The 25,907-nt window shown below is 31.7% G+C and overlaps 2 protein-coding genes across 3 annotated transcripts in view; one reads left to right on the top strand and one right to left on the bottom strand.

Moving 5' to 3' along the window:
• LOC118186650 (trafficking protein particle complex subunit 12) overlaps positions 1-25,108 on the top strand; it is an 80,042-nt gene extending 54,934 nt beyond the window's left edge. For both annotated transcript variants that reach the window (XM_035356766.2, XM_035356767.2), the window contains exons 9-14: positions 286-358; positions 3,728-3,801; positions 5,511-5,609; positions 5,990-6,087; positions 18,838-18,925; positions 24,781-25,108. In XM_035356766.2, the coding sequence (XP_035212657.1) occupies positions 286-358; positions 3,728-3,801; positions 5,511-5,609; positions 5,990-6,087; positions 18,838-18,925; positions 24,781-25,038 (690 nt within the window). In that variant the 3' untranslated portion in view covers positions 25,039-25,108. The remainder of the gene's footprint in view (positions 1-285; positions 359-3,727; positions 3,802-5,510; positions 5,610-5,989; positions 6,088-18,837; positions 18,926-24,780) is intronic.
• The window catches only part of Nse1 (SMC5-SMC6 complex component Non-SMC element 1), a 57,408-nt gene continuing 42,108 nt past the window's right edge, over positions 10,608-25,907 (bottom strand). Inside the window, exon 6 of the mRNA XM_035356768.2 lies at positions 10,608-25,281. Within this exon, the coding sequence (XP_035212659.1) occupies positions 25,171-25,281 (111 nt within the window). The 3' untranslated portion in view covers positions 10,608-25,170. The remainder of the gene's footprint in view (positions 25,282-25,907) is intronic.

Below are 25,907 nucleotides of genomic sequence, written 5' to 3'. Positions count from 1 at the left end.
CATTCTAGATTGTTCTTGCTCTGTCTATTGTATATCGCCAATTTTGTCGCCAATAGGGGACTATTATTTTTATAAAATGTGTTTGTCTCTTGACTACTTAAAAAGCTTTCTCTTAATGCATAAAAAATATTTGAAATTTTAAAGAAGTTATGGGTTATGCGCAGGAATAATCGTTTTTAGAACACATTTAGTTGCATATAAAATCTTTGAAAGTATTAAATTATTATGTACCTGATAATAAATAGTATATGAATTTCTTCTCAAACATCTGATACTTTATTTCAGATGCTGAAAAATGTACAAAGTGGTTGTGCTGAAGATGGTAGCATGATTAAATTACCAGAATCAAGGCAAAAAGGTAATAAATTATTATTTATAAATCGATAGCATTCCTAATAAACATATCTGTATTTCAGTCTCGATGAATGTTTCTTGTAAAATGCTATACTGCTCAGAGTCTGATGAAATTTAGATGCAAAATTTTATTTCATACTTTTTCGTGTGAATCAAGCTAACACCTTTTAGATTAAAAATATTTTAATATTTTATCTTAAAGTTTTTTCACTTTAAAATTTATTAAGCATCATTTAGTGTATCTATTAAGTGTCAGATGTTTATTAAGTAACTGTAGTTTCACTCAGTTTCAATTAAATTTGGCATAATCTGTTATTTTTTGGAAATTCTTAATGTTTTGTTTATATTTAACATCTGATTATAATCGTAATAAATTATTTTTGAAAATTCTTTTTGTTTATATTTAATATCTGATTTAGCAAGCAGTTTTCAATGCACCAGTTGTGCTTTATTAGCTAGTAGCATGTGCCATTTAATAATGAGACACTACATGAATCCTTTTGTGTGCTATTGCATGCAAGCGGATTCGGCAGAACATAGTTTTATAACAGAGATTTGTACCCTAAAAAATTTGTACCTTTAAAAAATGGCTGAGAAGATTTGTTTGAAGTTTATCTTTTTAGTTCAGAAAATCATCATTAATATACAGTACAAAGTCTATAATCCGGACGTCCATAATCCGGACCTCAAAACTACAAACTTTATGTGCATGCATAAACGCATAGTGCGTTTATGCATGCACGTTTAATAGTATAAGCCAGGCTAAAATTATAAGGCATTTCAGTTAATGTTGCAGATTGCATTGTTCCTTAATTTTTCTAATTAGATCCGGCTTATTATTTTTTACAGACTGTTAGAACAATTTTATAAAAATTAAGCTTGAACTTTCGATTATGTCAAAAAGAGTTTATGCATGCACGTTTAATAGTATAAGCCAGGCTAAAATTATAAGGCATTTCAGTTAATGTTGCAGATTGCATTGTTCCTTAATTTTTCTAATTGGATCCGGCTTATTATTTTTTACAGACTGTTAGAACAATTTTATAAAAATTAAGCTTGAACTTTCGATTATGTCAAAAAGAGTTTCCAATTCTGGAGCTGCCAAAGGATCTACAAAGCGAAAGTATGTTTCGATGTTCATTAAACAAAAAGTGGAATTGCTGCAAAAAAATGGATAAAGGCCTATCCGTCTCAAAATTATGCAAGAAGTATGGCATTGGAAAGCTTTTTTTTTTTGTGTGTGTGTGTGTGTGTGTGTGTGTGTAAATTTTGATACCCTTCAGATTATAATTGTTCTTTATTTCATAAATTACGATTTCATATTTTTAATTGCATAATTTCTGCATGCCATCTTACCAGATTTAAATTGATGATCTATAATCTGGAAAAACCCCTAATCCAGAATAGCTGAAGCCCCGACGAGTCCGGATTACAAACTTTGTACTGTATATATTCTGTTATTAAAATCTATATTTTGTTGAACTGTTAATGTGAAGATTGTAGATTTGAATTGTAACTGGCTATGCTTTCCACTTCCTTGGTATTAAATGCATTTTAGTTAGTTTCATTATTAATAAGATTTGCAAAGTTTAAAAAATATATATCCTTATTTTCCTAAAGAATGAGATGTGATAATTAATATAAATTAAAAACTGGAGTAAAACAAAATTTATTAGCAACACATAATGAATAAGCTTTTATGTATATAGTTAAAATAATAAATAATTATGATTGATTTATAATGGAAGGTTTATTTTATTAAATGACTTGGATACATTTAAAAGGTATAATATGAGGGGGGAAGGTAGATTGATTATCTACAGAAGACTATTAAAAATGATTTGTAGGTATCCCTTTAATTACAAATGATTTGTGTAAATAAAGAGATACCTTTGCTTTTGGACCACTGTTTTTAATATATATTATGTGCAGGAATAACTGTAACTTTGAATGTATCAAATTCCAGAACTATGCAAAGTAAATGTTTTATTTAGCTACAAATAAAAAATATTGAAATTATTTTTCAACAAAGATATAAAATTAGAAGTAATAAGTTAATTCAAATCTCAAGTCAAAATTCCTATGAGTACTGATTTTCATATAATTTCTAATTAAGAAAAGAGACCAGATACCAGTGTAGAATGTCGGGCATCACTCTGTGTTGTCTCTTGTTTCAAAAACTATCATACAAAGATTAATATTTAACTTTTTTCTGTTTGTCCGAGATAACTTGGGATAGTAAACTAATATTAAAAATAAATGCTTTTACACCTTCAAAAAATTAAAAATTCAACTTAAAACCTACATATTTTGATTTTTTTCATTTTGTTGTATTTAATAATAAAATAAAAAAAATGTGATGATTTCTTGCAATTTTTTTCAAAAAAATTTGTAAGGGAAGCGGTTAATTGCATTTGATCCTTCCTGCATCATGCTCTGCAAATGCAGTGAAATATGTTCCTGGAGTTCTGCTAGAGTAGCAACATTTCAGCAATGAACAACATTCTTCAAATGGTCCCAAAGCTAGAAATTGATATGCCCATCAATGAAATATTGACACAAAAATTGTTGTAATCTTGAAATGAAATTGCTTACCCTGATTTCAATCTAAATTCTTATAAATAGCTTAATAAATGTAGAAAATGTGTTTGCCATTTATTTGATTTATTATATATATATATTTGTATATTTTATCACAAAATGTCTTCTATCTTTTGAATTAGCTTTCTCTCTCCAGAATCTTTTTTTGCATTCCTTTAAAAGAGTATATAAATAAAGTCTGATGTAAATCCATTTGCCAATTACAGTTACAGAGTGCTCTGAAAAGGCCACCTTTAATTATGCTCACTGTATGTGTTTTTAATATTTATATAATACTTTCCATAAATAATTTTATTTTACCTATACTTTTATGCATAATATACTTAGTTTATATAGTTTTTAAAATATATATCTAAATGTCACCAGGAGACAGAGCAAATGTCCAGAACATCTTATATGCCAGATTCTAAAACACCAAATAATTTTTCTTCTACCTTAACGATTCATTATTAGTATGAGGCACTTTTAACAGATCTTGCTTCAGCAAGACCTGTCCGTCAGAATACCACGTGATATGCTATGATTTTGTCGGAATCTCTCTTATAGATGTCCTTATTGAGAGTAAATGAATGACAATACTTTCTTAAGAGTAAATGAATGACAAAGAAAATAATCTTTAATCTTTTTATATATATGTACATCTTGTTTAAAATGAAATGTATAATAAAATGGATTATATTGAATAAAAAAATATTTAATGTAAGATTTTTTGTTATATATATTCCAAATGCCTACTAAAAATTTTATTATTACTGTTATATGTCTTTTACAGCATCTTTGGAAATCTGGAGCAAAAGAGAAAGGCGAGTTTTATATTCAATATTGAACTGTGTTTTATCTCAGAAGGTAAATATTTAAATTCAGTTTTATTTTTCATTAACTTAAACATAGTATCAACACTTTTTTCCTGCAAAACTTGATCACTCCATGACAAAACATAGTATTTAATGACTGGAAAATAACTATTTTTTCCCCTCACTATGAAGCTTGGTGCTACTTTTTGGTAACACTCATTAACTTGTTAAGCTAAGAATGTGAACCTAAGATTTCATTATAAAAAAAAAAAAAAAATGTTGTACATAAATAAACAACAAATTAGAACCTGTGGAAGTTAATTTTAAAGCTTTTTTAAAGCTACATCAAACATGTGTATATTATTTACAAATTATTACTCCTTAAATAATATGCCTATTTATGAAGCTTTTAAAATGAAGAGCAGGGATGAATATTAAAAAAATATCTAGATCTTTATAATTAAAGCAAAATGCATATTTACAAACCTTTTAAAATGAACTGATGGCAGTGAATGTAAGAAAAAAAATCTATTCTCAACCAAGGGGAAATTTCAGTTTCACGAAGGAATGCTATTAGCCCTTTATTTCACTGTAATATACTTAATTTTATTCAAGTTTTGGTATTTATTAACATTTCCTGTACTATAAAAACACATTAGAAAATAATCTAAACCTAAAAATGTATATTTTAATTTTATTTTCGGAAAAAAGGGGATTTACGTTTAAGCAGTGGTGAAACTGCTGCATGGGGCAAAAAATGTTGAGAAGCCCTGATCTAGAGATTATATAATTAAAGGAGACAGAGTTTAATTTGCCTGTGGAAAATTTGAAAGAAATTTGATATATTCCAGTGTATTATATATTATAACTTAGCATTTATAAATGTTATTCATAATACAGTCAAAAGTCTTTAATCCGGACTCGTTGGGACTTCGGCGATGGATTATCGATTTTTCCGGATTATATATCATGAGTTTAAATCTGGTAAGATGGCATTCAGAAATTATAAAATTAAAAATATGAAACCGTAATTTATGAAATAAAGAGAAATTATGATCTAAAGGGTATCCATGATATTCATAATGACGAGGAATTTGACTTAAATCTTATCAAAGACGGAGTACATTGAGATGAAATACTACATTTAGTAAGGGATTATAAGCCGAATAAAATAAAAACATCTGCTCTGAAGATAAGGATAGTGCTGACAGATCAACTTCCAGTTCATTGTGCGCCCCCCCCCTCCGCTTGCAGAGCAGCGTGAAATTGATAAACAGATTTCGGAATGGTTAGAGAAACAAAAGAGCCTTTATCCATTTTTTGCAGCAATTCCACTTTTTGTTTGATGGACATCGAAACATGCTTTCCCTTTGTAGATCCTTTTGCAGCTCCAGCATCGGAAATTCTATTTGACATAATCGAAAGTTCCAACTTACTTTTATAAAATTGCTCTAACAGTCTGCAAAAAATAATAAGCCGGATCCAATTCAAAGATTAAGGAACAACGCAATCTGCAACATTAACTGAAATAGATAATTAGATAATTTTAGCTTAGCTTATACCGTCCGTTATACATTTAACACGCATGCATAAAGGTATTGCGCGCTGCATAGTGCGCAAAAAGTTTGTAGCTTTGAGGTCCGGTTTATAGATCATTCCGGATTAACGACTTTTGACTGTAACATGTTTTTTTTTTTATTAAACCTTCACTAAATAAACAATATATGTTCACATTTGTATATATTTTTTCCTTTCTTTAAGGATTACATATTAGCAGTTTCGGTGATAAAGATTCTAATGGAAAAAAGTCAGGAACATGCACCAGAACTTCATTCTGCTTTAGGAAGAATATATTTGCAGGTACTGTTTTTGTGGCAGAAGAAAAATTTAATTCATTATTAATTTAACTATAGGTTTGCTTTTAGTAAATTTTCTTTCCTAATAACTTTTCCCAGCTAAGAAATTCATAAGCTAATCCTTGAAAAATTCTTAAAGTTCTAACTTAGCCATTGAAAAACTTGTTAGCAGGTTTTATAATGTTATTAGGACAAAAATAAATAATCATACTAAGTATCAGCAATAGTCAAGTTCTGTAAGATAACCACCTCCACCAAAATCATGTGGAATTATGGTATTGTTTAATTGTGGTAGTTTTACTGTGTTTACAAAAATACTACTTTAATTGCTGTAGGCTCATCAGCTACCCACCTAAAGGTTAATGCTTATTTTCTTTTTTATAGCTTGGAGATGTTAAGTATGCTCAAGAGTGTTTCACAAAAGCAGGAAAACTTTCAGAAGACATACCAGAAAAGTTCCGAGTGGAAGAAAAAATTAATAAGTAAGAACAGTTCATAATGCTTACATTTCAGAAAATTTATTAACTTCCCTTTTTAGTTTTTTTTTTTAATTGCAGCAGTTTCAGAAAGGATTATTTTATAAAAAGGCTTACATAACAAGAAATTTAAATAGTGCTGAGAATGGCAACACAGTAACTAACAAAAATTTTAATGAACATTGAATATTAATTGCCTTTGTGATATTACTTAATTTAATATAAAACCGAAATTCCACACTAAACATAACATAACAGTAATGAAATCTAAAAGCTATAAGCTTTCATGGAACTGTAACCAGTTTCTTAAAAGTAATTGTAAACATTTTTATTTAGTAAATGAAGAAGATTGATTTTCAGAGGGGAAAACGTAAAATATTTTCTTTTCACCTGAGCTATACTTACTTTTTGTCTGAAATCCGAAGTTTGTTCCTTCAAACTTTTTTTTGTTTGTTTGTTTACACTTTGTAATACAAATATATTAACATCTAAATATCAAATTTTCAGACTGACATTTATGTAACATAGTTCTAACATATTTAGTTCATAACTGAAAGAAATTGTGAAAAATTTAAATATTCAGAGAAGCTATCTCAAATGAGAAAACACTTAATACTTAATCTTGACAACTAAAATCCCTTTCTGTTATATTAATTAAATTTTTCTTCGAAAAGTAAATAAAATTACATGTGTTTTTATAAATAATAATATAAATTTTATTATAATAATTATAAATTTCTTTTATTTCTCACAACAGCTTGGCACTTGATGACATTTCGATTCTGATACAATTTGTAGTCATAGACAGAAATTACTAAAAATTATCTTCATCCTAGATTGTAGATATTCATTCGTCAATCAGGTTTCATTCTTATTAATTTTCAACTGTGGGGGCAAAAAACTGCTCACATATCAATGTATTCTTGGACAAAGCATTTATTCTTAGTACCAAATTTCACAATTGATTTATTTTCTGACAGTTCAAATATAAAAGTTAATAAAATCTGTATCTTCAAATCTTTAAATAAGATCTATATCACATTGTAAATTAGTCAGCTCCATTTATAAATTTTCTGATGCCTTAGTCGCATTAATGGTAACGAAAATAATGTAAACGTGGACTTCAGATAATTAAAATCTTTGTAGCACTGTATTTGCAAGAAATTCCTAATTGAAATGTCTTCGTGGGCCCACATAAAATTGCTTCAGGAGCCGCCAGTTTGAGACCATTGATCTAGTATGCAATGTACACAGAATATTTGGGAGGACTTGTGCCTTTTTAAAGAACATAAAGTATTAATAATAGATAATTGATTTCACAGCTGTTAGGTGAAGTTGAAAAACAGCATTCAGTTACTTTTTATTGATCAGTCAATCCATGTCTGTAACTCATGACTGATGTTAAATATCGTAACTATCAATCATTGCTAATTGCTGCCTATAGATAAATATGGCAAATAGTATGTGTATCTGTATGGCCAAAATGTATTGCCAAATATGTTTTCAATGCTGTTCAGAATATTGAGATGATTAGTTTATGCATATAGTGCACCTACCGATTTTAGACCTCTTGCCGAAAATTTAAAATTCTCATTTTAGTGAAGAAAGAAATGTTCCCCATAACATTCATTCTTTATTATTTATTAGAAATGTTCAGACTCCCCCTTTTATTTTTTCTAGCGGGGGTTACTTGTATGCCATTTAGTGCTCAAAAATAGATTGCAGCAAGATCTGAGTAAAACATGAAATAAACTAACTCATGTCAGCTAAACTGACTACTCTTGTTTGCAGATGGTTTGAGTTTTTTTTTTTTTTTTATTTTTTTTTTTTTTTTTTTTTCCCCTCATGTGAAAAGAAGCATCATGGGGATCAGCTTAAAATGGTATTTTATTTTCAGAGAATTTTTGCTGTATTAAGGCAAGGTATTCAAGGATCTCCCAAGGATGTAAAATTCACACTTATAACCAGAACCCATAGATTTTATGTAGTTGTCACATAATTAGCCATTTGCGTCAAAACTAATGCCTTTTCTACAAGATGCTTTACAGAGGCTTATGTAAGCTACATAGACAGATATAAGATTTTTGGCTTAATATACTTCTAAAAGAAATAAAGAAATTTTTAACAGTTTATTATTCAATATTATCTCCATATAACTTGATATACTAAACACATCATTTTATGAACCACTTCTGTAAAAGTAATCTGAAGTTTTTTTCCTCAAAATGTTCTATGACTGCTTTATTCATGCCATTATCATTAAATATTTTCTCCAGAGATAAGATTTTAATCTGGGAGACAAGTAATAAATCACTTGGAGCTAACTCTGGATTGTAAAGGGGATAGTCGAGCTTCTTAAATCCACAAGGCTGTTTTTGAAGTGCACTGACATGCTGCTTTTTTTAATTGCTGAAAAAGGTTGCCGTACCCATACAGCAGACTTTGTTTATGTAAAATGTGCAAAACAATAGTTTTAGATAGATCCAATCTTGCTGCTATATTCTTGACTTTTAATCTCATATCACTCAATATTTCCTTTTAGATACAAGCAGTATTTTCTGATGTCAGTGCCTCCAATGGTCAAGGTTCATGAGAATCTTATACAGATTCTCACCAGTGCAAAACTGTTTTACCTTATAAATACCCTGTATTTATAATAAATTTCCATCCAGCATAAATATCATAAAACTCTATGTTAGCTTTTGTTACATTAAGAGATATAATTCAAAGATAAAATGATGGAGGATAAAATTAGACCAGCCAGAAAAATACATGAATAAACTATTGGTTCTAGCTGATATAATGGGTTTTCTGTTATCTAAGTATAATAATTCTGTATAAATATAGCTCTATTGAGGAAAATGTGTTCTCTTAATTCACAAAATATTGAATAGTCACTGCTGTTTGTCTTCAAGCTATGCAGATCTCTCTTTTGTAAACCAAGAAAGTGTAGAGTTTTATAGGGAATATTTTCGCAACCAATTATAGTGACATGGTAGAAGTTCTATATGATATATCTATTTCGCAAATTGTGTCCTTATCATAACTAGGTTTCTGAAATATAGTACAGTAAAGGTCCTCATAACCACTGTACTTGCACTTTCAGTTATTCATAGTCTACCATGCCATAAAACAGAGTTTGAAAATTAATGAAATGAATTATTTTTAAGTCACAAAATAAACACCAGGAATGGTCTTCTAGAATTTAAAACACAATTAAAATGCACCTAGGACTATTTTTACGCTTTCACCATGCGAAACGTCAAAATCCTTCTAGTTTCATGCATGCAAAAGGGAGAAATTGCACAACAGTATACTATAGCATATAGTGCTTCATTACACTATTCCTTATTATTTTATTTAATGTTGGCGATTCTTATCGTGTATAATTTATGAATTAAATATTAGCATATATATTATGTTGTTTGTAGTTGGGATAATTATTTAAACCAAAATTTATGTTAGGAATAAGGTAATTCGTAACATGACATGGTCTGACTAATCTTATAATTCATTATCACATTTTATATGCCTTATCAAACACTAGTACCATACGTATAGAATTCATGCTTAGATTATAGTGTCAACACAGAATTGTATGCCATAACTGTCTATATTGTATGCCATAACTGTCAAAGCCTTAAGTTGCCTAACAGTGGTAATTCTTCTAGATTCTTATTCCTAGCATGTAATTTACATAATGAAGAAGTTTCCTCTAGAAAATCCTCCATGAAGGCATGCCTTAGATAAGAGACTTAGCTCGTTTCTATATTTTTGCAGTATCTTCCATAAGAGCTTTTATGGTACAGCTCCATTTAACAACTCAAATTATATATAATCTGAAAAATTATAATTTAAATCTCCAATGAATATTTAGGGGGGTTAAGGAATCCTGAACATTTCTGTGCAAAATTATAATTAAAGTATCTATTTTTATTTATTTATTCATTCATTAAGTTCCTAAATATTATTTGCACAAGTATTAGAATGCAGAATGGCAATAAAATGTTAGTAGAAAAGATATGTAATTGTAGTGATTAAGAATAGAACTATAATACACAGTGTAGGAATAGTTATTACTAATACTGATGTGAAATATTTTTGCTATAACTTTTTGTCACCTCTGAGTGCTGAAATATTAGCTTATACATAAGTTGAACTAGTAAGTACATTGAACTCCCATTTATTTATGTGTTAGATTGTCTGCACATCATCCCTCCAAAAGTTATCATATTTGTACTTGAGGATTGTTATGATGCATTGTGCCCTGATCTCATTCCTAAGAATCGGAGTAGTATTCCAAAGCTTAACATTAATTGTGACTGACACAGGAAAAGCTAATCTTTGATATCATTAACACATTCGCTGCCAACCATGGGTTATCTCGTAGGTCGAAGTTTGTGTTTAGGTGCCAGCTATGAGTTAATTCCTAGAATTTTTTTGTTTTACCTATGCCATATAACGATGAAAGTCATAGAATTTTCATGTTCTTTGAAAAGCTTTGGGGATTAGAAAAAAACACAGCATTTTGGTGCAATTCAAGAGATTTATTATAATTAATATAAGTAATTGTAAAATAAATAACATAGGAACTTAAAAATAATCAATTTATAATAATCTTTGATTATTTTTGCAACAATTATGATAACAATCTTTGTTATAAGCAACTACGAATATACTTGTAGTTTCATAAAACTTGTAACTACTGTACTAAACTTGTAACTCTTGTAACCAAACATAAAACATTTTATCACAAAAAATGGCTACGATATAACTGGTATAATTAGTACAGCAATTAAAAATTATCTAAATTCAATATCTTCCCAATAAATACGTTTTCTATTTTTATTTTTACAATTAATTACTTAAAATTTGTTGGCATGCTGAACAGGGCTGTGGAGTCGGAGTGGGGCAGATTTTGGGGTAAAAGGAATCGGAGCTGGAGTCTCTAAAAACAGGTCAACTCCAACTCCATTTTTTGTTGGACAGTTTGAATTTGAAATGAAATTAAAATGAATTAAAAAAAAATTAATGACAATCTGAGTTATTATTTTTATTTATGGACTGTATACATTAATAAATAGTTATTTTCTATTTTATTGACATATTAATGAATAAATATGCAGTGGTAGCGCCAAACAGATGATACAGACTCAAAAATTCTAGAGAAAACCGCCAATTGGTGAAACAGTAAACAAAGAAAGTAAACCTGTATGGCAACCCTACAGGCTGACAGGGAGTGACAAGTTTTCCCCAGCAGTTCTGAGTAATGACGAGTCTGTGTGCATCTGTTAAAACTATTCCAGTCTTATGCCTTCAACGTGATATGTAGAATTCGGCACCCGTATCTGTGTTGAGACTGTACGCTTCCTTAAGCCATTATTATGTATCTATATTACTTCTCTTTATTAAATCACATTCTTAATGGTATATGCCTATCTCAATTACGATTACTATTTTTCTAGGTAATGGCTTTCTAGGCTTATCGATCATACTACAAAATTAACTCGAATTGGTTCTCTTTCCAATTCTGAAAATTGTTTTTGGGTAAAGCTTGTATCGAGTGATTCACTATATCACAGAATCTTGAAGGACTTTCCGGATTTACTGAAGTTAAAATCTAATTTGGACAGAGTAAAGCATAGTACGGTTCATTACATCGAAACAAACGGTCCTCCTGTGCATAGTAAAACGTGTAGGTTAAGCCCTAAGTTATACGAAGCAGTAAAAAAAAGAATTTCAATTTATGATGGATCAAAGTATTTGTAGAACATCAAAATCGACATGGTCATCACCTCTTCGTGTAGTTTCTAATAGTTCGGGCAATATACGGCCGGTAGGAGACTACCGAAAATTAAACGCCTACATCGAACCCGATAGATTACCTATTCCACATTTAATAATACACTTAGCAGAAAGAAAATGTTTTCAAAAATTGATATCGTTCGGGCATATCATCATATACCAGTTCATCCAGATCATATACCGAAAACTGTAGTTTGCAGCCATTTGGTCTTTTTGAATTTCTGTTTTTAAATTTCGGACTGTGCGGAGCAGCTCATATTTAGTGATATAGAAGATGATCATAAATCTCACTTATGTACTGTTTTTGAAAGATTAACTTCATATGAATTGACAATTAACGCTTCGAAATGTGTTTCTGACGTTCCCGAAATATCTTTCTTAGGACATTTAATTAATAAAGATGGTACCAAGCCTCTGGCGAACAAAGTTGAACTGATACTTAACTACCCGCTTCCTAAAACGGTAAAGGATTTGCAGAGATTTTTAAATATTTACCTTCGATTTTTACCCAACATAGCCCAGAATCAAATACATTTATTTCACTTCCTGTTTAAAAGGGGCTAAGAAAAAAGATAAGACAGCCCTTTGTCTGAGGAAGCGCGAAAGGAATTTCGAAAGTGCAAACAGTTAATCGCAAATGCGGTTCTTTTAGCACACCTGAAGAAAGATGCCCAGTTGGTTTTACACTGCAAGCATCAGACTTCGCGATAGGCGGGACGCTATCACAAATAGTTGAAGGAAACTTACAGCCTCTCACATTTTTCTCACGAAAGCTTTCGCAAGCAGAAAGGAACTATAGTGCATATGATCGAGAACTATTGGCAGCTTATGCTGCTATTAGGCATTTTAAGCATATGTTGGAAACACGGAACTTTTCTTTAATCACCGATCACAAACCACTTACGTATGCATTCCAACAGCATTTGGATATTCACCTCGTTAGGCTAGGCAGTTAGATTTTATCTCACAATTCACCACTGAAATTTACCATATAAAAAGTTCGGAGAATATCACCACGGATGCACTTTCGCGCATAGAAGCAATAAGCATGCATAACCCTATCAACTATGAAGAAATTGCCAGAATAAAAACTTTATTTAAAGATTCAAAAGTTCTAAAACTCAAAAAAGTTATCTTACCTAATTGTAGCTTACCGATATATTGCGATTTGTCAACAGGTACCATCCGCCCTTACATTCCCCCAGTGGCATTCCATGACAAAGTTTTTGCCACATTGCACAATTTGTCTCACCCCGGCATTCGTGCATCAACAAAGTTAATATGTTCTTGATTTGTTTTGTCTTCCATCCATAAAGATTGCACACAATGGGCACGGCAATGCATTCCATGCTAGAAAGCAAAAGTAAGCAGGCATACTAGAACCCCGTTAATGAAGCTTTCAGACCAATCACAATGATCTGATTACGTCCACCTTGACCTTGTTGATCCGCTACCTCTTTCTCAGAATACTTATTACTGTTTAACTATGATAAATAGATTTACTAGATAGCCCGAAGCAGCACCCATACCAGACATAACTGCATGCACAGTATCACAGGCTTTCTATGACCACTGGAATACTCGATTTGGTTGTCCGGCTATTACTACTGACCAAGGGCGACAGTTTGAAAGCGGCTTATTTTGAGCCCTTTCCCAATTATTGGGAATCAAAAGGATCAGGACGTCTCCTTACCACCCACAGGCGAATGGACTTATCGTGGAATTCCACCATCCTTTGAAAGCTGCCTTAAAAGCTTATGATATCAGAAACTGGGTGGCGGCTCTTCCAACACTTCTCATGGGTTTCCGCTCCGCTCTCAAGGAGAACATTGAAGCAACCACTTCTGAACTTGTGTATGGAAAGACCATTCGTCTCCCAGGAGAATTTTTCAATTCGACACCTACAGACGTGTCCCCAAAACAGTTTGTGGGGGATTTAAAATCCCATTTTGCCAGTGTCCACCCAACCACGACTTCTAGCCACAGTCAGCGAACCTGTTTCGTTCATCCATGACTTCACGAGTCCATGCATGTGTTTGTTCGATTCGACGGAGTTAAAAAACCACTGCAAGCTCCTTATGATGGGCCATTTAAAGTGCTCGAAAGACGAGATAAAACATTTGATCTCGAAATAAAAGGGACTAAGCAAACGATCTCCATAGATAGACTGAAACCCACTTTTGTAACCATGAACTCTTCCCAAGTTGTTCCCAAGAGTGTGAAAAAACTTTTGGAAATTTGTATCACCCGTTCTGGATGATTAATCCGACCCTCGCATCGGTATGTCACATTTTGTTGACACTGCGGAGGGAGTATGCAGTGGCAGCGCCAAACAGGTGATACAGACTCAAAAACTCTAGAGAAAACCGCCAATTGGCGAAACAGTAAACAAAGAAAGTAAGCCTGTATGGCAACCCAAGGGCTGATGGGAGCGATGAGTTTTCCCGGCCAGTTCTGAGTAATGACTTCAGTCTGTGCATCTGTGAAACTACTCCAGTCGTGTGCCTTCAACGTGATATGTAAACTTCGGCAGCCATATCTGTGTTGGGACTGTACGCTTCCTTAAGCCATTATTATGTATCTATATTACTTCTCGTTATTAAATCTCATTCTTAATGGTATATGCCTACTTTTCTAGGTAATGTTATCTATACTTTTGTAAGCACGTTACCCGCACGTACCTCAAATATAAGGATGGATGTGATATTTGTCATTAGCAATTAAACTGATTCATTTAGTTACAAATCCCACTGGTAAATTTAGGTAAGCAGCAATAGCAGCAAGAACTCCTAAAATTGATACCATTCTTAGGAAGTGAGCAGGAAAAGGAGCAATTATTGATCAAGCAACGTGATAAGGAAGTACATATTTGATGATAAAGAGTTTTTAGAATTAAGAACTTTTTTAGAAGGAGTAGATAATCCTAATGTTTCACTAACAGAAAGACTGTTGGAATGATCTTGCAGAATTGGAAACTCTTCTTTCTACCCAGTATATAGCCACAAAAAAAGCTGCAATCTGAAGAATTTACAGGAGGCGAGAACGGAAGAATGGGATGTTTGTTCTTTCTGAAATGGAGGGTTTATTGCAGAAGGAATCATTTCTTCAATAAAGAAAAGAGAAACTAGCTTGCTAGACTATGAGATCTTGCTGGGATAGATCCGAAACACCAAACTTTCTTAAATGACGAACAAATTAAAAAGGCAAAGAAAGTCATCTCATTAAGAATGAAATTATTCTCAGAACAATTGGAGAATTCAAATCAGGGCAGTCAAACTGCAGACATTGCAATTGAGTCTCTATCATCCACTTCTAGTGATGAATTAGATTTTAAGAAATATTTTTAGATAATATTAAAAGGGCTAAAGCAAAGCGAATGAAAATAAAGAACCAAGAGCCTTTAGATATAAAAATGAAAAAAATACAAACAAGATTTCTACATGGCCTTTGAAGAAATAGGATTGTGCTCGCAAGACACCTCTTTTAGAACTTATAAAAATATATCCTGAAAAGTTAAAAGAAGTAGCTCTAACAGTAACAGCTCTGAAATTTATCAAATCGGATCTATGGGCCTCCAACAAAGATCTTGCTGAAGCTATACTGTTTCTTAGAAACAACTAATGCCAGTTTTTCTATTTCGTAATAAATGCTAATTAATATAAATAATTTGCTATGGCATCAATTTTTTTTTTTTTTTTTTTTTTTTTTTTTTTTTTTTTTTTTCTGTAGCATCTATTACTTCTTTTATATTAAAAAAATAAGCTGTAACCCATGTATATATGTTTACATATATATATATATGTCATAATAAAAGCACAAGGAAAAGCTGGAGCAGCGTCGATGCGTGCTTAGATCCATATTGAAGAAGAATTTTGATTGCGTAGTATTTAAAGAACTTGGCAGTCGAGACAGTTTTAATTCCATTTTTATTTCCAATTGACATATGTGGCCACAGATCACTTGGCACTCTAGTCATGCCTTTCCACAGAAGATTTACATTTTAGATATTGTTGAGATAGAAAGCAAGCCAGCGAAATTACATCTTAGCAAAGTAGAGAGCAAAAGCTGAAGTGCGTAGTTATGACAGATGGAAGCACGCGAAGAGAAAAGTTTTGGTTTACAATTCGGTGATTGGTCGTCAAGAGGCATCTGGTATTAATGGTTATGTAAGATCGCATGATTAATTTGAATGACGCAATGCAGATAAGTTATTACGATTTTAGAATAGAGATTAAGAATTAATGTTTATAGTTATAATTCTGATTCATATATTTTTATCTTACATATTCCCCCCCTTCAAAAAGAAAAAGGCGCAGCGATAGAGAAGTCTTTTTAAAGAGAAAGAGTTAAAGCACTAGCAAATGTAAACAAAAACATAAATCATAAAATTTTTGTCCTGTAAAGTATAATTTATAAATATCAATTTTTTAAAGTAAATTTTTAATTTTTAAAGTCCTACTGAATTTTTAAGCATTTCAGTCCAAAAGTCTTTTTGTTTGAGAATTCACATAATCATAATTCTTCAGAGAAAGTTCTTGTTATCGCAGAATATCACAAAATAAACTTTTACATAATCATTACTTATAATTAAATGTAATGCACATAAATATTTATGATACCTATTTCCATACTGATAAATTATAATTTAACATCATAAATAATAGGATTAAGATTTTCAGAATTTATGGTTTCACCGTTATCATCTTTCATTTACAATTCCTGATTTTACCAAACTGGAAGCCTCGCAATTCTTCTAAACAAACATATCCATCAATAGGGCTGTCCGCTTGAGCTAACCAGCGTGTTCTCTGCACTGGTAGCCCAGGGTGCCTAGGCAGTTACTTGAAAAGGCCTCCATTCCTTGCATTAAGGTAACTGGCATTTGAGAACTGCACTAATACATTCCATTATAAAAAAAATATAATAATAATAATGTAAAAAATTTACATGCATTCATAAAATGAGAGCCTCCAACATTATCTTGCATGAAGAGGGTAAAAGGAACAACTGTACAGAGGTAATTTACAGGCCTCTGTTGAAGGAACCAGTACACCCTCATCATACTATACTTAACACACAATAACCCATAAATTTTAACATGCATTTACCATAATTTCATATTACTTATCTGTACTAATTTCACTTATTTTTAACATCTTTATTTTTAGAATAATTATAAAATTCGTATTCAAAATTCTCAACAAAATTTCAAAAACATAAAAACTTATCTTAATATCCTTCCCTATGAATAATTTAAATAGCTTAAAATTCGTTACTTAATTTGCTCACACATAATTATGAAAAATTAGAAAAATTAATGAACAAGAATTTCAGATTTTCTCAAAACAAATTGCAGAAATTTTAACCAATGTTGAAATGAAAACTATAGAATTCGCAGCACATTAAATAATTTAGTTCCTGAGCTAGATTCACACGAATGTTATAATTTTTTATCAGTTGAAAAAGCGGAAGTGCAAATAATTTTCTATCACACATACTTGCAAACAGTAACTCAGATCGACCTTGAACCCGCTGTATTGCTTAATTCCTAAACGATAATTCACTGATGATTTCCTTCACTAGGCATTCGAACTTCTCAATTTATTGAGAGATTACTTTCAATCTGTAAACACTACGCATAATTATTTTTTTGAAGCACTTGCAAAACACCACAGCAGAAGAATGATCTGTTATTTTTTAAACACTGAAAAAACAAACTTGATGATTCACTTCTTTCACATTATCTTGGATTTATCACAAAACGATGATTTGTAGAGCTGAACTAAATCTTCCATTGAAGTTTCAGGCTGCAGGAAATTATCCTACCGGCTTAATTGTCATAATAAAAGCACAAGGAAAAGCCGGAGCAGTGTCGATGCGTGCTTAGATCCATATTGAAGAAGAATTTTGATTGTGTAGTATTTAAAGAACTTGGCAGTCGAGGCAATTTTAATTCCATTTTTATTTCCAATTGATATTTGTGGCCACAGATCACTTGGCACTCTAGTCGTGCCTTTCCACAGAAGATTTACATTTTAGATATTGTTGAGATAGAAAGCAAGCCAGCAAAATTATATCTTAGCAAAGTAGAGAGCAAAAGCTGAAGTGCGTAGTTATGACAGATGGAAGCACGCGAAGAGAAAAGTTTTGGTTTACAATTCGGTGATTGGTCGTCAAGAGGCATCTGGTATTAATGGTTATGTAAGATCGCATGATTAATTTGAATGACGCAATGCAGATAAGTTATTACGATTTTAGAATAGAGATTAAGAATTAATGTTTATAGTTATAATTCTGATTCATATATTTTTATCTTACATTTATATATATATATATATATATGAGGGAGTCGTTAAAATTCCAGGAGTCAAGAGTCGGACATTTTCCCTACCGACTCCACAGCCCTGGTGGTGAAACTGTTTTTGAAAATGTCACTTGGCAGTGAACGTGTTAAATAAAAAGATTCTATTGATGAAGAGGTAACATAATCAGGCCTCACTGAAATTAAATCTGTTATCTAAAGATTTGAAAATGTAGGCAAAGAAATGCAGAAGTGTCTATTGAGAACTGTAGGATTTTAACAAACCAAGACAGTCTTGATGAAATTGACTCAAGCAAAGCCAGCTGAGTATAAAGATTAAGGTGAAATAACAAGAGTGGCTGTTGAGTGTATAGAAAAATTGTTATACTGTATGATAAGTAAAATAGCTAAATAAAACCGGTTAAATACCTAAATTATCTGTTTCCCATGCATACATAATTGAGTTTAGTGTGTTTAATCTTCACTTAGAATTGTGCATGGGTTTCATATTGTTTGTGCTTTTTCCTTCATACACTGAATGATATACAACTTTAATATATTTGATGACTTATCAAGGCTATAAATAAAACTTTTTAAACTGCATTAATATTACTATTGAAATTAATCTTAAACTTTATATTTTTTTTCAGAGCTTTGCTTGCTATTGCTTTTAATAATAGTGAAGAAGCATATAAGTATTACCAAGAAGCCTACTCCATATCTCCTGGTAATGCTATGGTAAGTAACGTGAATCTATAGTCCCCCCCCCCTCTCCTAAAATGATAATACAAAAAACTGTTAATTAAGGTTTGTTAAACTTTTTGTAAGTGATAGTTTTTAGATGCATAAATAATTGTTTCATTATCTAAGATAAATGAAATTTTCAAACTTCTCATTCAGAAATTATTTAAAAAAATTATATGTTTTGAAAGGAGATGCATGTTTTAATGGGTATGGTTAATGTTCTTACTATAAAAATATTAACTAACAAATTTCTGTTAAAGGAAATTTTTGTGGTATTGATGTTCTTAGTCATAAAAATAAGATATTAAGTGAATTCCTAACTAGTATATCTGATATTAGAAGCTCTCTATAGCTGTAAGTATTGATCAGAAAATTTTAAAGTCTTAGAAGTATCTTTGAAAGATTGAGCAACTGAAAAAGAAATTTACTTAGATGGTGGAGTAATCAGATTTTGCTTCTATAGATATGTTGTATTTCATATCTAGTAAATATGTTATCATTGCAATCTTTCAGATAGCTACAGGGTCAAAAGTCACAGATATTTAGATCTAGGAATCCAGTGGACCAAATATTAAGAAAAAAGTAATTCTGAAATTTAACACTATTGGTTGTTTGGAGCTAATTATTCTACATGCTTGCAGTGTCAGAATGATGGAATTCTGCAACGGTCCCTCGTGACAGAGTATGTTACGAAGCACCATCATTAAACTTTGTTGACCTTGGAAGTGAGCTTTTTTAAAGTAAAAGAGTCCAAGAATGAAACTTTAGTTGAATGCAACTGAAATTAAAGAAAAGAATGGGAATTTTCTATAGCCCAGATGACACAATTAATACATATTAATTGCATCATACAAATGAAAATGCATCTCATCTTTCCATAAAAAGTTCCATTCAATATGATCTTACAACAAGGAACTCTACATTTGACATGCAACCACATCATTAGGCAAGATCTGTTAAATAAAGTTTGTAGAGATGATAATATAGGATATTCCAGAGAATCTTGTGAGACTCACCTAATCTTTGTTGTATGCTAAGGCTGGATGTGGAATTTGATACTTTAACTTTTCCATTTGTACCTTTCATTATTTGTGTCTCAAAGCACTTTTCTTCTTCCAGGTTCAAAGGAAAATTATTCTGTTCAGATTTCTCTGTAATTTTCCTTACACCTTCTCAAAGACCAAAATTGCTACAAATGATAAAATGCCATCATCTCTAAAGTATGTTCTTCCTCTGAATTCAAAATCATAATGGAAGCAGTTCTCTTGAAGTTATGTACAGTAAGCACCACTTAATGCAACCATGTTTGTCCACAACTATTTTGATATTAAACGATGGGAAAAAATATTCTTCGAAACAGCAATGGAATTAAACTAATTTAATTAAAAAATATCAAGAACATATAAATAGTTATTTTTGCAGCACTTTAATTAGGAAAAATGCAAAAGTTATTTTAAGACCTGTTCATATGTTTCTGAAAATTATTGGACCAATACTGCATCCCTAATTTTATTACTTGGAAGGCATCACTCATTGGAAGAGAACATGCTCATGTAAAATTTTAAATTGAGAATAAGAGCTTCCTTATTTTTGTTTTAGATGTTTCTAACTAATTTTTTCCCCATCAGAAAAGAAAAAATTCTGCAAAATTTCTTTTACTTTTGAACAAAAACCTGTCTGATGGCTCTAAAAGTCGATAGGGTTATTCAAAATCTATGTCAAACTAAGGCTGTTTCCTTGCATAAATTTAAATGGTTGACTGAAATTGAAACAAAGCAGTCTGGCAACTTAACCCCTCACTTGAAAATTTTTATAACTTATTTTCACCTTGTTTGGTGAATTTATCTTTTACTTGGTATTTTTATTGGAATTTATTTAGTTTTAAAAATTTAATCTACCTTAGTTCAATCATAATAACCAAATTTTTGATAACAATAAACGATGTATTTTCCATATTTTCATATACTACAAATGGGCAGAACTTTGGCAAATAGATAACAATATCTGATAGATAGCATTAACTGCAATCACAATAAAAGTGGTGTCTACTGTATATACCATGTCCACTAAAGTCCTTACCTCACAACTTTTGATCAGAGATGTATGCTCCGCTTTGCAGAATCGACATCCAAATGTATGGCTGCATTTTTGTTGCAACTATCTCTAGTTAAGATTTTTGGCATTTCTCTGATTAAAGCCAAGGTATATTAATCATTTTGACTTTTCTCATTCAGTTATTGAGTTTCAAGTTAGTATTTAACCAGAGATCAGCTGGTTGGCAGGCGTTTTGTAAACATCTTTTCTGTGCTTGACAACTGTAGATTTCAAACCATAGTATATTGAGTTTGTGTTTGTATCTTCATTTATGAACTGAATTCATTCATATCTGACGTACCGATTGCTGTGGTGCTCAATTTGTCTGTTCGTAACAATTTCCAGACAGATGGGGGCTGGAGTTATTAAATTTTTTAACCAAATCTTTTTAATATTGAACTCATGCATGGAATGATTGGATTAATAGGAGAATATTACTAGTGAATTTACTTCTGTTTTATTCTTATATTAGTAGCAACTTCACTTGCTAAGAAATAACTGCAGAAGTTTGATTTCCTTGAAAAGCTTTTCTACAAAATTGAGACAGTGTCTATTTGTTGCAGTTTATAAAATGTATTTATATTTCTCGTAAAATTTGGGTGTAGGACAGGTGTGTTAGGACAGGGTTTTCTTTAGCTCATTTTAAATAAAAATTGAAAGCAGCAGTTTTATGAGAATAAATGAAAAGGAATCATATGGGATTGTTTTGAGGTTGCTAGTTGAGACTGTAGTCTAAAGAATGCCACCAATTCTTAAGATCAGAAGATCAAGAAATTGAATGCTATTATTAACATTTCTGTTAATGTTAAAGTGTAAAAATTTTCTAATGTAAATGAAAGCAGTATTTTCTGTTCGTCTTCTGAATGTTTAGACAGGACAAAGATTTCATCGAAATATCTCTTCCAAAAAGTGGGGTTTTAGAACAACTTGGTGAAAATAAAGTTTTCCATGTGTTGCATATTAATTTCAGCCCAAATGGGTGACACCGGCATGCTAAGAGACATTCTTGCTTTCTGTAGCTTTGCTCACTGCCTGTAGACACTATAAAATTGTGTATGAAATGGATGTTAAATCCTTATTTCCATCCATGATTCTCTATGAGTTTTAAGAATTTTGTTGAAAAACTGAAAATTACATCCAAATTTATTACCAACATTTGTGAAGCTTTCCATTTTTTCTGCAGTTTTATTGTGTTTAGATCCAGCAGTCAGATCTACAACCAATAAGAAGGTCAGAAAACAAACTAACAGTTCTGCTTTCATTTATTTCAGAAAATTTCCCTAAGGTACAAATTATGATCAACAGAGAAGTTATAAATAACATTCAATATCTTGATCTTATGAAGTGAAGACATTAGGCTACCATACCATTATTGTTGGCAACCCAGCAATAATCCTACACTGGTTATCATAAATTAAGGAAAAATCACAAAAATAACGATAACTCCCTCAAAAATAAGCCAAACCGTGTAAAATTTGAATATGTTTCCAAGTAAGAGTAGCTAAGTAAAACTGTGATATGCAAATTAGTGGTGCTGCTTTCGGAATACGTCATCTGCGAGGAGTATAAAAGTCTATGTTTGAGAGCAAGCCCACATATTTCACTGTGACAGTGACAACAGAAATCTGAGATAGCCAATTCGTAACAATGACTTCCAGGTATCATTTGCCTGCAGAACTGCGATGGAGAGCCATTGGGAGACTAGAGACAGGACAAAGTCAAACAGAAGTGGCCAAATGGCTAAATGTGAGTCCTTCTGTGGTTCATAGACTTTGGAGGCAATTTCAAACCACAGATTCGGCATCTAGGAGGTTCCGCCAAGGACGGCCAACTGCTACGACGAGCGACGATGACCGATATTTGACATTATGTGCACGCAGGAATAGAACCAATACTCCGACTCTTCTTAGATCCTCCCTTGCTTCAGCCACTGGAAGGTTCATGTCAACGTCAACTGTGCGTAGAAGGCTTCACGAAGGTGGTCTGTATGCAAGGTGGCCAGCCATTTGTGTGCCACTCAAGCCACACCAAAGGAGTGACCATTTTCAGTGGGCATGACAGCATGTCCACTGGACATGGGACATGCTGTCGTGCCCACTGACATCAATGGAGGTCGGTTCTCTTTACGGATGATTCCAGGTTTAGTCTAGAAAGCAATAGTAGGTGTTATTTAATATGGAGAGAACCTAGAACCTGTTATCATCTGTCAAACATCCGTGAAAGAGATGCATATGGAAGGGGCAGTGTCTGTGTTTGGGGTGGCATCTCTTTGGGTGGACGCACAGACCAAGGGGAACCGTGAATGCTCAGATTTATAGAGATGACATCCTTAATGTTTATGTGCATCCATATGGCGGGGCAATAGGTGATGCTTTCCTGTTACAGGGCGACAACGCAAGACCACACAGGGCTTGCATCGTAGATGATTATCTTCAACAGGAAACAATTATGCGCATGGAGTGACCAGCTCGATCCCCGGATTTGAATCTTATCGAGCACGTTTGGTATGCTTTAGGGAGATGTCTAGTTACTCTCAATCCGCCCCCTCAGACCCTTGTCGTGCTTGCAACTGCTTTGCAAGAGCAATGGCTCTCGCTTCCTATGGAACTGATAGACCGCATAATTGAAAGCATCACACATCGGTGTATGTGCTATATTGCTTCTAGAGGCGATCATATTCCATATTGAAGGTACTTTTCCTATAGCAAACTGACACCTTTGATTTGTTCATTTTATACATGTGCTAATTCTATACTACCATATTTGTCTGGTAATTTCTTTTTATGTTATTTGATACCTTACTATGTGTTGTATATTGTGGGAAAGTTTCATTAAATTCTACATGTAACTTTTTCAGTAATCGTGATTTTTGTGATTTTCCCTTAATTTATGATAACCAGTGTATAATTCTTTTACATTTCAACCCCATAAAACAGTTGCTTTTTATTTTTACTTAAAGTAAACTAAAGAATTATGTTCTTCACGTGTAGTAAAATGAATGTAAATACACCGTATAAAGTGCAACAAACAATAGATCAACTCTGGTTTTCTTGGAAAACTTAATCAAGAAAATCAATAAAAAAAGATTCTGCAGTTATTTCTGAGAAAGTAAAGTTTCTACTAATGCAAGAATCAAACAAAACTAAATTCAATGAAACATTCTCCTATTATCTCATACACATCAGTTCTTTCAAAGGATTTACTTTATTATCTCAATATATTAGTTAAACATCTAGGAAATTATCAACAAGAATAAAGATATTTACAAAATGTCTACCAACCACATTTCGTAAATATATTTATAATTAGCACCAACCATTACGTCAATGAATATAGCATATCTTAAATATTCCATGAAGGATCCAAACTCATTAAATGCAAATTTAATAACTGGATGGGATAAAGCCAAAATCATCAACAAACTCAGTTTTAAAACTGCAGAAGTGATTGATGTTGCCACTAGACTATATTGCAGCAGAGACTTTCCTTTCAACCTATCATACATTGTCAATTTTGAGATGTAACAACAACCATGCTGACAGTAATATAAGAAAGTTACACTTCACTGGTATGCTCCAGAAACTTCATAGCTTTCTAATGAATACTTATGACTGCAGAGAGCTCAAAACAGCACTTTAGTTGAAATACTACCCCATATACTATATGTAGTTTAAAATAATACACATTTTAATAAAATAGATTATATGTAGAAATTAGTCTTGAAAATATCTAATATGATGAAATTTTCCCCCCAGCTTGCTAATAATATGGCAGTGTGTTTGTTATATATGGGAAGATTAAAAGAATCGCTGAATTTATTGGAAAAGACAATTCGTAGTAGTCCCTCTTCCTGTCTTCATGATGGAATTCTTTTTAATATATGTACACTTTATGAGCTGGAATCATCTCGATGCACACAGAAGAAACTTGCCATGTTAGAACTGGTTTCAAAATATGCTGGAGATGCATTTAATATAACTTGTTTGAAAATTCAACCAGTAGTGAAAGCATAAAATGCATTTAATATTTCATTTATGTTCATGTAAAATATTTGATGTAAATTTATGTATTATGATTTATAAATTGTGTATAGATATTTATTTACATACAGAATATATATATTATGATAGAAAAAACATGAGCACTTATTTCCATTCAACCTTACAACTGGGACATGTTGAATTTCTTGTACCAGAAAAATATTTGTTTCTGCAATGATGATGAATTTTCTTTCTACAAGACGTACAAATATCGCCCTAAAATAAATAAAGTACATAAAAATGAAATAAATTTTGAAAAATTAAAAAAAAGTAGTAAAAATCATATTGTTTTGTTCCGATTATACAACATGTACCAATAATACACAGTTCGAGCGAGGAGGTGCATAACCTCACTTAAAAAGTTATGCTTTCAAAATGCATTGAAGTACTTCAAACATATTTCAGACTGGAGGTAAAAAAATTTGGCCCTATGGATTTTGGCACTGCTGGTTAGATAAGCAAAAGAATATTGAAAAATCACTTTAGGAGTCAGAGTTCAAACATACGATTACTCCCCTGAGATAAATACATCAATAATAAAACAAATGCAAAATAATAAAGCTATTAAGGATTTGTCAAAAAAAATTTACTGATTATGTACCTGCTAGCAATGTAAATCATTTAACTAAACTAGAAAATAAGAATATGACTCAGATTAGTGATAAAAAAGAAGGGTCCTGCCATATTTGCCAACAAAATCATTGTCCTACGAAGTGTGCTTATTTTCCCTTAAACAATAATCATCAACCAAACAGGGGAGCTATGGAAATTTTTTTTTTATAGGGGCAGTTTTGTCAGTAAAAGAAATAGTACAATAATCAGTATAGTTGAGGAAATAGACT

This window comes from Stegodyphus dumicola, chromosome 9 (assembly GCF_044657685.1).
Source record: "Stegodyphus dumicola isolate Sdum_Otavi_A_Nest chromosome 9, ASM4465768v1".
Lineage (NCBI taxonomy): Eukaryota > Metazoa > Arthropoda > Arachnida > Araneae > Eresidae > Stegodyphus > Stegodyphus dumicola.
Note: the sequence above shows the minus strand (reverse complement) of the source record. Positions and strands in the feature narration are given on the sequence as shown.